The sequence below is a fragment of the Gopherus evgoodei genome, chromosome 6 (genome assembly GCF_007399415.2).
Source record: "Gopherus evgoodei ecotype Sinaloan lineage chromosome 6, rGopEvg1_v1.p, whole genome shotgun sequence".
Taxonomy (NCBI): domain Eukaryota; kingdom Metazoa; phylum Chordata; order Testudines; family Testudinidae; genus Gopherus; species Gopherus evgoodei.
The window spans coordinates 75,395,348-75,408,191 of record NC_044327.1 but is presented as its reverse complement, the minus strand read 5'-3'; the positions used below and the strand labels follow the sequence as shown (position 1 = coordinate 75,408,191).

Sequence of the window (12,844 nt, the reverse complement as noted above, 5' to 3'; positions counted from 1 at the left end):
AACCAACTCCTACAGGAACTAAACTAAACTAAACACCAGTGCAAACCTCACCACCCTCTACTCCTAATGCAAGGCACAGTTCTACCTGGTCTTCTCTCATATAAACACACAGTGTATATATTAAACAATTCTCCCAGTGGAGAGAGGATGACAGAGAGAATGAGCCGCATATGACAATTGCTTAAAGCATTATAGGAAGGTGCTCAGATACTACAGTGATGAGAGTGGTATAAAAACCTGTATCAAGTAGAATATAAAACATGAGAGGTAAGGGGAATTTGAAACAGGCCTCCAATATTTTGACATTAATAAGTTAAAATATGAACTTTTATAGATTCATAGATTCTAGGGTCAGAAGGGACCAATGTGATCATCTAGTCCGACCCCCTGCACAAAACAGGCCACAGAATCCTACCCATCCACTTCTACAACAAACCCCTAACCTATGCCTGAGTTATTGAAGTCTTCAGATTGTGGTCTGAAGACCTCAAGCTGTGGAGAATCCACCAGCAAATGACCCATGCCCCACGCTGCAGGGGAAGACGAAAAACCTCCAGGGCCTCTGCCAATCTGCCCTGGAGAAAAATTCCTTCCCGACCCCAAATATGGCTTGTCTTTCCTTAGTATGAAAAAGGCCAGTTGTTCAGTACCTCCTAATGAGAGGACTGTTCAAATACTTACATGCATACTGAGTTCAGTGGTGTGCCTGAAGAGATCCATAGTTTCATAGCTGCCTACAGCCTCTGCAATAAGAGCCTACAGACAAGTTTAAAAGAAAAAGTTACTTGATTAGGTACTGTAAGCAGATATGAGTTTCCCAATCATTATTCCCATATAAAGGCTCTTCTTGAGAGCCAAGATTTGCCAGGTACATAACAAATGACCACAAAAATCTCATAAGCACCTAATGTAGTGCATTTTTACTGTAAAAAATTCCTGGAGGGATCTTTGTGGAACCCCCCAAATACTCAAGAATGGTAATATCTACTGCTACAAGAATAAAAAAAATCACTATTAAAGTGTGTGTAAACTTAGATGAAGGAATGGAACACATTGCTGCATTTGAAATACCTGCAGAGTGAAACAAAGAACTTTTACATTGCAAGTCCTTCACAGCAAGTATTCTCTTTATATAGCACCCATCACAATGGGACCCCAATCCTGATCTGGACTTTGGCACACAGCAATAATGTAAATCTTTACCACTTCTTTCAACAGTTCAGTTTCACTTATGCATGATTAGCAGGGAAGCAAGGAAAGGTTACAGAGGGCACCTGTAGTGATGGGAAGGGAACAACAGGACAAAGAGAGAATAGGGTTGGGAATGTCTCTACGGCCACACATATTCCTCCTTTCCTTTCACACTCCTGGAGTCTCAAGTGGCAACCATGATAGTGAAGCCAATTTTTCTCCTAAAGTCTTTCTTTATGGACCCCAAAAGGGAACAATGGGAGCAATAGCCCATTCTCTTATTGTTTTGTTCACCAACTAGGCTTAATATCTGACACTAAGTGTGGTTCAATGATACCCAGTTTTACACTTTTTTTCTTCTTAAATCAGGCATTATCTCAACACAGTGCTACTATCTGTAGGCCTTCTTGTTTGGACTAATTCACTCTGTTTTGCCTTTGCATCCCGCCACCAATCAACATTTATGATGACATCTTATAACCTTCCTCCCACTTCTGATAGCTGAGCTCACAATTAGGGTACTCTTGTAGGCCCAATTATCACAATCACAACCAGCCCCATGACAGTAACATGCAGATGGCTACAGAGGCCTCTTTGCCATCGCTGCTCCTGCAAGATGGCAAATGGAGACTTAAATTTATATCTTAATACACAATGCAGTGGTAGCAAATTAATGTTCAATGTGGGAGGGCTACCACTATTACGATAACTTTACATTTTCTGACTTTAAATTACTGATCTTAATGCTACACAAGCAAGTTTTTTTTCCTCCTCCACTATTCTTAGGAGCAGTACCACTGACATCAATGACAGTATTTCTATGACCAAAGGGTGCACGATTTGACCCATAAGCACTACTTATGTTTAGCAGCATTATGGATTGACTGTTCCCAATTGAGCATGGAGACTGGGGGATACCAGTACTCGATCATGATCTCTTGATATGGCTGCCAGGGTGTATTAATACTTGAGAAGGTTTCTCTGGTCAGAATGTCCAGGGGAAAAAAGCTTCACAGCACTGAAAACAGTACTCTATCATTAACCATTATATAAATAATCATCATCTATCATTAGCCAATTTCACTATACTGCTCCTTCCAGAGTAACAGGCTACAAAAATAAGTAATGAAAAAAATTGCTCCCATAACGGACATGAAAACTTTGTGGAAACTTTAGAGAAAACCAAAATAAGTAATAGGAAGGTCTACGTGGTCTTTTTCTGTTTCAAGGAGACACATACAAAAATGTAAATGGAGACTTAATTTTAAGCACATGCTTAAATCCCAGCGAAGTGCTTTGTTATGTCAGTGCCAAAATTCTATATACCTTGTTAAAACCTATTGAAACCCATGCTATGAAAGATATTGACATCTTACCTGTCCAATCCAGCACATTAAATAAGATGGCTCAAGGGACTGAGCTACTTTGAAGGCTTCATGAGCTTGCTGTAAAAGCATATAAGAGATCAGGTACGTTACAGTGAGTCATTTGGCACCATAAGCCAAAAACCTGCTGTTCTAGTTACTGAAATACAGAAATAATGGTGTAACTATTTATATGGGACAGAAATCAAGTCACTAAAAATATTCAATGTGGCATACAGAACAGCAGTAGAATACCCATATCAAGTATTTCAGTACCACATCATGCTTTAACAATAGGAACACTCACCTCCTTCCTTCACGCCCCCCAAGTTCCCTCCTACTCCCATGTAATCAACAGTTATATCTGCTATTGAGGAAAAAATGCAAACTGCTAGAAATACTGAAGTTTCTCCCCTTCACATAAAAAAATGTAGCTAGCTTAGTTCTGGAAGTGCTCATTCTTTGAATCCACATTTTGCTTTCAACTGTGTGTAATCTCAGCATTCCCATCATAAAAATCAGATTCTGAGCATTAAAGAGTTTTGCAACAAGTTTTGAAAGCTTCAGTAATTACTAATCCATTTTGAAAGAAATCAGTTTCTCACATCACAAATTAAAAAAAGTAAAAATAAAAACAGTGATCAGTTTCAATTCTGCAACTGGGATTTTGACTGCCTCTTTCTAAACTATGCTGTGGTCCAGTCAAATTTCCTCAGATAAGTCTAAATAAATTTTAATTTTAATTTAAAAGTACTCTTATTATTCCAGCTCTCCCTTGAGTAGAAACAACAATTAAATTTTTGGCAAGCACAATTTGTATGGTGGATTGCAGTTTTTGTCCCTTAAAACTGCATACAGTATAATATTGATTTCATTAAACTATCTGAAAAACCAAACCTGTGCTATTTACCAGAATACTTTAATTATTTTTCCTAATGGAAATCACTTGTTTCAAACAGTATTTAATAAACCTCAATTCAAGTATGTGATTTTGCCTGTAACTGCTTAATGGTACAGCAGATTTAATTTTATAAACTGGCAATACTTTTACCTTAAACAGGAGGGTGTGCTTTGCTGCTAAAAAGCATTCTAGAATTGCATTGAAGAAACATCTTTTCAAAAAGCCATCATCTGAGGAGGAATATTTACCTGAATGTTTTCAGTTGCTAAGTACAAAACCCCCAAGTTGGTCCAGGCAACAACATTCTACACAAAACAAATAATTAAATATAAAAATTAAAGCCAGTTTATTACTGTATTCAAAAAACTCCATAAAAAGAATCTTGAGTGCCCATTTCAAACAGACAGTAGCTGCCTACAGCACTTACTATTTGTTCAGCTTGAACAGATTTGATGAATGAATGTTGAGCAAGAGCATAATTCCCAACACCTGAAAACCAGGAGATTAGATGTAACTGAATTTTGTAAACAAAAGCAGCCAAGCTGCCCTCTAAATTAGCTACACAGAATTTTAGAGACTTACCACTGCAACAGGCAACCACACCAAGTGCATTCCAATAGAGATGGTTTTTACTATCAAGACTCACGGCTTTTTTGAGACACTGGAACAAAGAAAATTAACTGTGAGTTGTTACAGCACATTAGATTTTAACCACTGTTGTTTTGTCACAGTTTTAGGTTACACTGAGCACAAAGTGATCCTGAAAGTGACAGTGTTTCAAAAAGTGTCATTGAAGATGGCAGAAAGACAGGCAATACCTGTAAAGATTTCTCTAACAGTTCACTGATCTCATTCGTGTCACAACTGGCTGCTGTTAGGTGCTGTGCTTGACGATAGTAGTTTATTCCAAGATCACACCATGTGTTAGGTGAGGACATCAGTTTTAATGCTCTGCCATAACACCTACAGAAACATGAATCACAGAACTGTTTTATCCCCACTCATTCCACTTAAAAGTTAAACCACCGAAGTCTGCCTTCAGATGTGCTTTGAAGTAGAGGCAGACAAAAATGGTCACTAACAAACAGGTGTGGAAAAAAGTGTCAGAGCCTTTATGCTGAATTCAGGCTAGTATTCTGTGGCAAGGTTTTTAAGTTAGACTGCTGTCTGAAATTGTTCTGGGGTTATGAATTCCAGGGAAAAAGAGTCCTAAGAAAATTGATTGTGGGCAAAGCAAAGGGTGTGATGGTCAAAGAGTGCCTAATTCATTTATCAAAAAGTTCTGCAATTTATTCCATGCATATCACTTCCACATGTGTATGCTGGATGCATATTGATTCAGTATTTGAAATTTTTAGTCTTCCAATCTTTTTAGTCTAGAACATTTAAGATTCAGTAGACTTTTTATGGTGAAGCATCTCATAATGATTGTTACCTTCCTCCCAAACTGAGGATCTCACTTTTCTTCAGCATTTGTTTGCCTTCATTCTGACCAAGAAGGGATCCCAGAACTTTAACATTCACTCTGGATGATGAAATGACATGCACAATAGTACATGCATCCCCAAGTAGTTTCCAAAGGCAAGACACGTCAGGACGATGCTTTGTTGCTCTGCAAAACAAAAGGTATTAATTTAAATAAGTTATTTAAGGTATAGCAGTCCTCTCCCTTTTTCAGAAAGGGAGTTTATTCTGATATTGATGTGAAGTTTAAATGAACACGAATTGTTTGAGCAACAAAGTTTGATACAAGTCTTTTCTTTCTGCCCCTCCAAATAACGCATAAAAAATAAAAAAGACATACGTACTTAGAGCAAGAACAAATTAAAACCTGTCACTTTCCATTTCCTCTCTAATCCATCATGACTAAAAAAGTGAATGTACCTAGTTTGCAGTAACAAAATGACAAGGAAACACTAAGAATTACCTCAATTCTGAGCTTCCTCAGAATAACTGGTCTTCAATGTATCCTTGGGTTGCTTTCTACCATTCAAAAGCATGGACTGAACCTCTGAAGAGCAGCCCAACTCATGGCCAGAGGACCACTGAGGAGATCTGGTGAAGAGGGTGCTTTGTGATCCTCAATCAAGCTGTCAAAATCATTCAGAGGAAGGTGCAAGACTGACAGGTTACCATAGAAGAGGCTCCCTTCCTTTGAAGTCTGAATCTTTTTCTAGGAGGCTCCACAGGACTTGAATAATCCTGGTACATTTAGAACTGAAAGGGTCAAAAATGTTGAGCTGTCTGTGATTTGGAGAAATGTTTTTGTGCCAGGTACATAAATCCCAAACAAACAGAGCATCATCCTGGATTAAAGGATTAGGCCCAGGTGTTAGTGATACCATCTGAAGAGCTTAAGTCCTTCAAAAGGGAAGGTCTTCAAAACAGTATTCTGAACTTTCCTGAAGAGCCCAGAAGATTACAGCACACTCGTGGCTGCTACTGACCATGAGGCCATGTCAGCTGCATCAAGAAAGGCCTGCAGAGAAGTTTTAGTTATAAACTGACCCTCTGAAACGAGGGCTCGAAATTGTTCTGTTGGTTCTTGAGACAGATGATTGAACTTGGCAAAATATGATTTCTACAATTATTCTATCAAGACCTGATAAGTTTGCCACCCAAAATTGAAAAGCAACAGACAAATAGCTCTTCCAATCAAGAAGTTCTGAACTCTTGGACTCCTTGTCTGAGCGGGTGGGCTTGGAGTGAGCTTGGCAGTGTCTGCTGTTAACTGCATCCACCACCAAGGATTTGGAGGATGGGCTGAAGGGGGGTGCAAAAACCATTCCAGTCTCCTAGCTGGAATGTAATATTTATTTGTCCATTTGCACAACGTTGGCAAGCACCTCCCACACATTATGGGCTGGTGACAATAATGTCTCATTAACAAGCAAGGCAACCTTGTCCGAGGAGGTGGAATGCAGAATGTCCACCAAAGAACGTTTAGTCTCCTGAATTTCCCCCAATGGAATTTGGAGGGATTCAGCCAGTCATTTCATTATGTCCTGAAAGGCCCTGCAGTTGTCAGCATAGGAGGATGGTGGTGGCAGTAGCAGCATCACTACCTCATTGGGGGAGGAGGACTACTAGTTATATGATAGGGGTGTATTGTCCTCAGCGGCTGCCTCCCATTCCAGAGTCTCCTCCTGGACAGGGAGTAGTAGTACTGGTTGCTGAACTTGTGGGACTAGAGGCTTCTGCGGGACCTGGGGTTCTCTAAACAAGGTCTCTTAGAGGAGAGTACTGTATAAAACAGGTCCTTATATAGAGCCCAAGAATTCCAGTAGGTCCACTGTGGTGGTGGGTTAGGAGAGGGCAAAGGTGGTCCCTACCAGGAGTGCTGGGAGCATCCACTGGGCTCTGGTATGTCCTCCTCACGAAATAGCTCCAAAGATATGGGAGTGAGGCAGAGTCCAGCTCAAAATCCTCAGTGTCTGAGGAATTATCTCCCATGTCCAGTGGAAGGGCTCTGATCATCAGTACTGGAAGCAGTACCTGAGGTCAAGGTGGCACTGGAGATCAGGATCCCACTCCACAGTGAAGATAGTTGGTCACCAGTAGGTGTAGCAGCACCAGAGAATGACACCCTTTCCCTCAGGGAGCCAGAGGCCGGTCTGAGTGCTCCATATGGCTATGAGAAGGGGGCAGTACTGATGTCTGAGATAGCTTTTCCAGAATTCTTAGTCTTAGAGGAACCACGGTTCCTGGAGGTCTCTGCTGCCTCTCCCAGAGATGGCACTTCTCACTCCTGTTTACTGGAAGACCTCTGGGAACAGGTGGTCTTTTTGGGCCATATTAATGCTTCAGTATTGAATTCCACAGGAGCCTCAGCAACACCCATGATGGAACATGAAGTCTCCCTGAATCTTGCTCAAAGAAGTGACTTATCCCTTCTTCTAGAGTCTCTCTGTGAAATGGGGCTCTTTTCTTCGATTGCACTGTTTCTGAAGCTGCCTCTGGAGCTCTGGACGTCACTGTTGCAGCCTCAGAGGATGAGGCTGATATATGGGGGCAAGGAGGGGGAGATTTGGACACATGGGGCTTCAGGGGGCACTTCAGTAAGAAGAGTTTCAATCTATCCTCCCTCAGTTTGCAAGATCTGCTTTTGAACCCCATGCAGACCTTGCACTTTGATGGGAGTGTGACTCTTCAAAGCACTTGAGGCAGCTGAAGTCCTGTCACTGAGAGGGAAAGGCCTTTTGCAAATCTGATGGGGTTTGAAACTCGTGGCCTTCGGCATAACCCAAACAGGGAGTACTGCAAACAACAACAAAGCTTGGGAGAGGGGAACCCTCCCAAAAGCATAATCATGGCTAAAAAGGAAAAATAATAATAACTTCCCCACAAGTACAAATATTTCTAGAGAAACAGCATACACCACAGAGCTCCCTCTGGAGACAAAAGCGGTTGAGAAGAAATTGGAGTGACAGTGGGTCCGCCCTTCCCTATATGCCCCGGCACCAAATTGCACAGTGTGTAGGTTTGGACCCATGGACACTGCTAATAAAAAAGTCTCCCACCAAGAGTACACAGACACTTGGCTCCTACAGTGCAACACCCACAGGAACAACACTGGGGTTATGTAATTGCTGTTTTCTATAGGGCAAAAATGGAGACAGAAAAGAAAGTGTGTGGCATACGGAGGAGGTAAACTGACCATACATTGTCATCTAGAAAGCAGCAAAACCACAGGTGAAGTTTACCAGCAACAGAGTCACTGGAGTAAGCGGAAGAATCTGTGAAAATTCCTTATGAGTGCCTCCTACACAAAGAACAACACTGGGAGTCTACTCCCATAGCTACTTCAGGGACAATGTGGGTAAGGCAGAAGAGTCATCCAGTTAGAGGAAGACAAGCTTAAGACCACTCCTAACAGACTTAGACTGTATTACAAAGCAGTCTTGCTTTGACACAGTATGAGCAGGAAAGAATTAAGTTCTACTAAAGTAAGGGCTTATCTACATAGTGGGGGAATGCACTCTGTGGGTGTGTGATTTCTAAAGCACCCCAATATGTTGGGCTGTGTAGACTGTGCAGGTGTGCATTAATGTAGTGCTGGCTGAAACACTACCAGGTTAAAGCACACTAGGGAAGTTTTAGCATGCATTAGAAGGGTCTAAACAGACCAATTAATGCACAAGTTAGTGCACTTTAGAAATTACAGCCTTGTAGAGCACATTAGCTCACCCTGCAAATAAGCACTACATTCTCTTTACTTTCCCTCTTCTAGATCATGCCAAATAACTATATTAATCTCCACATCTAGAAATGCACAGAATACAATCTGCTATTGAATGACATATACTGCTGGCAGGCAGGCAAAGATGGGATGTTTTACAGAGTTCTCTTCTACTGGGAGATCACCTCTACCCCCAAAAAACAGCCTTCTATGTCAGCTTCATGAAAAGAAACAAGATTAGATGTTGTGACATCTAGAAATTTAAGGTCATAAATAAAGAGATGGAAAAGGCAACAGGAGTGGGCTCTTTTCCCGTTAAAAGTTCTAGCTGATGATGTTAGGGCTCAAATTTAGACTATGATGTGAAAGGTCACATAACCAAGCTAAATCTGTTTATTAATCAAAGATTAATCAGCACAATATAGAAAGGAAAGGGTTGATACTTTACTAATCTGGAAAACAAACCTGCAGCAGTTATATCTTCACTCCGTTCAACTCATACTTATACCCCTCATTACAATAAAGAGAGAAAACTCTACATATTCCATCATTTCATTATGTACCTTATCTTTTTGCACCTGCTTTTCAAGGCTCTTGTTCCCCACAATAACAGGGGCTGCAAGTGCCTTAAAATCCTGAAGTAGCTCATGGGCCCAATCAAGGAACTTCACAGATGAGGCCGCCTTTAGTATACGACGTGCATAGGCTGCATGTGCATGGACCACAAGAGGTCTTGACTGAGATGGGGGAACAAATCAGTGTAGCATAAGAAATGGCGATAGGAAGAAGAGAAAGTACTCCATAGACAACAGCTTGTATAAAAGAGTAATTTCAGATTGTAGTTTGTTTAATCTTTTGAATGTAGCTTTTTATTCCACAGGTACAGTCACCTGGGCTCCTGAACTTTATTTTTTGCATTATGTGTATAGGTGAAATTCTAGCCCCTTGAATTTAGTGAGAAGTTTTGCCATTTTAATCAGCGTGGCCAGGATTTAAGGTATGGTCTTTAACAAAATGGTTAAGAGTAGTTTCAACAGTAATCTATAGGTAATGTATTAGTTTCGTTAAAAATGAACTACAGATGAAAATTTTAGCTCTCCCACAAGAATTTTTGCTGTAGCCTCCAGTATGCCTCAAAATTAGAAGTGTAGATGAAGAACGTGGAGTTTGTTGATGTACAGGAGACTTAAATGACCTTGCTGCTTTTATTTTTAAATCCTACACTGCGGGAGTAAATGTCAAAACAAGAGCTATGTAAATCTCCATTATTCAAAAAAACCCAATCCCAAATAATTCCTCTCACACTTTTTAACAAGAGGCTCCACCTCATATCAGATTCTTTCCTGGGAGCAGGGAGGGGTTGTTTCAGACAAAAAGTCTGAAATCACAATGTATGATTTAATGAAAGACAAATTTAAGTCTGTTAAGTTTAAGAGATAAGACTATGTTTCACCAATATCGCTCTGATCTGAACAATATATTACACAAGGCAAACCACCCTCAGTTTGGAGTACTGGAGCAGTGAAGACTGAAAGGACCATAGTAAAAGACTGGGGGAGGCCCACACAAAGGGACCAAAAAACCCACCTCCCACCACCAATTTTAGTAGTGATTACATTTCCACATTGACAGCCTTGCAGAACACTGGGGAGAACTTTGTTGTTTTTTAATCAGTCTTTTCACACTATGACAAGAACAGGTTTAGAAACCACCCTATAAATTGTTAAAATTTTCTAATCACTGCATTTGGTCTGAATACAAAATGCATCATTCATGCTATTTCATAAAAATACAAAATAAAATTTCATGCTAGATTAATTTACTATGATTTTTTTTATCCCACAGGATCTTAATTAAGACTTACATACTTGAACATGAAGTACTAACCGTGTAAAATATTCAAGTGCTTGTTCTACGTAATCTAGAACTTTCCCATCAAGATAGTCTGCAAGAGCAGCCCGTGCCATCATGAGATAGCACTCACCCAGACCTGAAAGAAAATTAAACAGTTACTCTGTGAGCAGGAGAGTGACTTGAAGAGAAGCTTGAAGAACTTTATATAGTTAAACTCAAAAACCCAAGTATTATGGCAAAGAACATTCAGCAGGTCAAAGAAGGATAACTAAGGGGCAGCATGCTTTGTAGCTTCTGTAGGCCTAGCTTACTGCACACAGAAGGAGCTCCTGGCGTCCCTCCATTCCACCGCACAAAGTCCCTGTGTACCTTCCATATCCCTGTATTTCAGGGATTCTCTGAACTCCCCCTAGTCTCCCACTATACTAAGGTCCTCAATTTCCACCTGCCAGGGATTGTGCCCCCCTCCTATTTGCCATCCCATGGCAGGGGCTGTGTACATGCCCCCATTCCCTCCCCAAGATTACTAACTGTCTGGGAGACAAATAATTCAGGGAATCATCATGTTAAATTCTAATGAGAGGATGTGCAAAGATGAAATGGGATATGATTATGCTGGGATCAGTTTGATCTACAGACCGCTGCAGAGGTGCTTGAAGCTGTGCTCCTGCTTAACAGCAGATGGGCTCTGAGTCTCCCCTGTTCGGTTTTCTAATTTTTCTCTAAAATCTATAGGGTTCCAGCCACTGATGCCCAGAACATTCCCTGAAATTTTGAAATTGATTGGATATGGTGCTCAAAAGTTATTGCATTACATGAGAAACGGCGACAAGTTGAGTGTAAGGCATTTGCATGTTTGGCTGGCAATAACACAACACACTCATCTTTGCAGGGCTATAGAAGGCCCTCTTGCCCACGTTAGAAAGTAAGCTGTTACCTGCCCTGGAAGAATATGAACTGGAGAATTACAGATACATACAAAACACCCAACTAGATTAAAATTAGACTGTTTAAAACTTCAGATTTGTTTTTAAATGTCCATTTAGCTAGAACACTTGGGAAGAAACCTTTTTGCTAAGAATCCAGCCATTCCTACCCTTTCACTTATGGGCAATAAAAAACTCACAATCCACATTTCAGCTATCAAAGTTCTCCTCCAACTTGCTTTCAAAAAACAGAGCTTGAAATTCCTCATATTTTCAGAGGAAAATACAAAGATTTTTTTTAAAATGAAAAGCACAGAGTCAGGTTTTAATATATAAAAGACCAGGCACAAACCACCTCTTCCTCCTCTCCTTGAAATGCAGTGATTTTTGTTCTAGGATTAAACACAAGTGGTGGTGGAGGGAGGGAAGAAGTGAGGAGAAAGGTGTGTTTTAATTAGGGCTGTTGATTAATCACAGTAAACTCACACGATTAACTCAAAAAATTAATTGTGATTAATCACAATTTTAATTCCACTGTTAAACAATAGAATACCAATTTAAATGTATTAACTATTTTGGATGTTTTTCTACATTTTCATATATATTGTACTCTGGGTTGTAATTAAAATCAAAGTGTATATTATTTTTTATTACAAATATTTGCATTGTAAAAATGATAGAAGGAATAGCATTTTTCAATTCACCTCATACAAGTACAGGAGTGCAAACTGTTGAGAAAAGTGCAAGTGAAATTTATAAATTTAGAATTTTTTTTGTTACATAACTGCACTCAAAAACAAAACAATGTAAAACTTCAGAGCCTACAAATTCACTCAGTTCTACTTCCTCTTCAGGCAATTGCTGAGACACAAATTTGTTTAAATTTACCGGAGATAATGCTGCCCTCCTCTTGTTTACAGTCTCACTAGAAAGTGAGAACAGGCATTTGTATGGCACTTTTGTAGCTGGCATTGCAAGGTATTTACGTGGCAGATATGCTAAACATCCGTATGTCTCTCCATGCTTCGGTCATCACTCCAGAGGACGTTTCCATGCTGAGAATGCTCGTTAAAAAGTGTGTGTGAATTAAATCTGTGACTAAACTCCTTGGGGGAGAACTGTGTGTCCTCCTCTGTTTAACTCACATTCTGCCATATATTTCATGCTATAGCAGTTTCAGATGACGACCAAGCACACGTTGTAAACAAACTTCTTTGTCTGAGCGACTGGCTGAATAAGAAGCAGGACTGAGTGGACTTCCAGGCTCTACAATTTCGCCTTGTTTTATTTTTGAATGCAGCTATTTTTTTGTACATAATTCTACATTTGTAAGTTCAACTTTCATGATAAAGAGATTGCACTATAGTTCTTGTATTAGGTGAATTGAAAAATACAATTTCTTTTGTTTTTTTACAGTGCAAATACTTGT

The 12,844-nt window shown here is 40.0% G+C and overlaps 1 protein-coding gene across 10 annotated transcripts in view; it reads right to left on the bottom strand.

Annotated features, from left to right (window-relative positions):
- Positions 1-12,844, bottom strand: part of TTC37 (tetratricopeptide repeat domain 37) — an 80,316-nt gene that overhangs the window by 35,233 nt on the left and 32,239 nt on the right. For all 10 annotated transcript variants that reach the window (XM_030567065.1, XM_030567066.1, XM_030567067.1 and 7 more), the window contains 8 exons: positions 10,523-10,625; positions 4,892-5,068; positions 4,275-4,419; positions 4,039-4,117; positions 3,884-3,945; positions 3,705-3,761; positions 2,568-2,636; positions 682-756 (listed from right to left, as the gene is read on the bottom strand). In XM_030567065.1, coding sequence (XP_030422925.1) covers positions 682-756; positions 2,568-2,636; positions 3,705-3,761; positions 3,884-3,945; positions 4,039-4,117; positions 4,275-4,419; positions 4,892-5,068; positions 10,523-10,625 — 767 coding nt within the window. The remainder of the gene's footprint in view (positions 1-681; positions 757-2,567; positions 2,637-3,704; positions 3,762-3,883; positions 3,946-4,038; positions 4,118-4,274; positions 4,420-4,891; positions 5,069-10,522; positions 10,626-12,844) is intronic.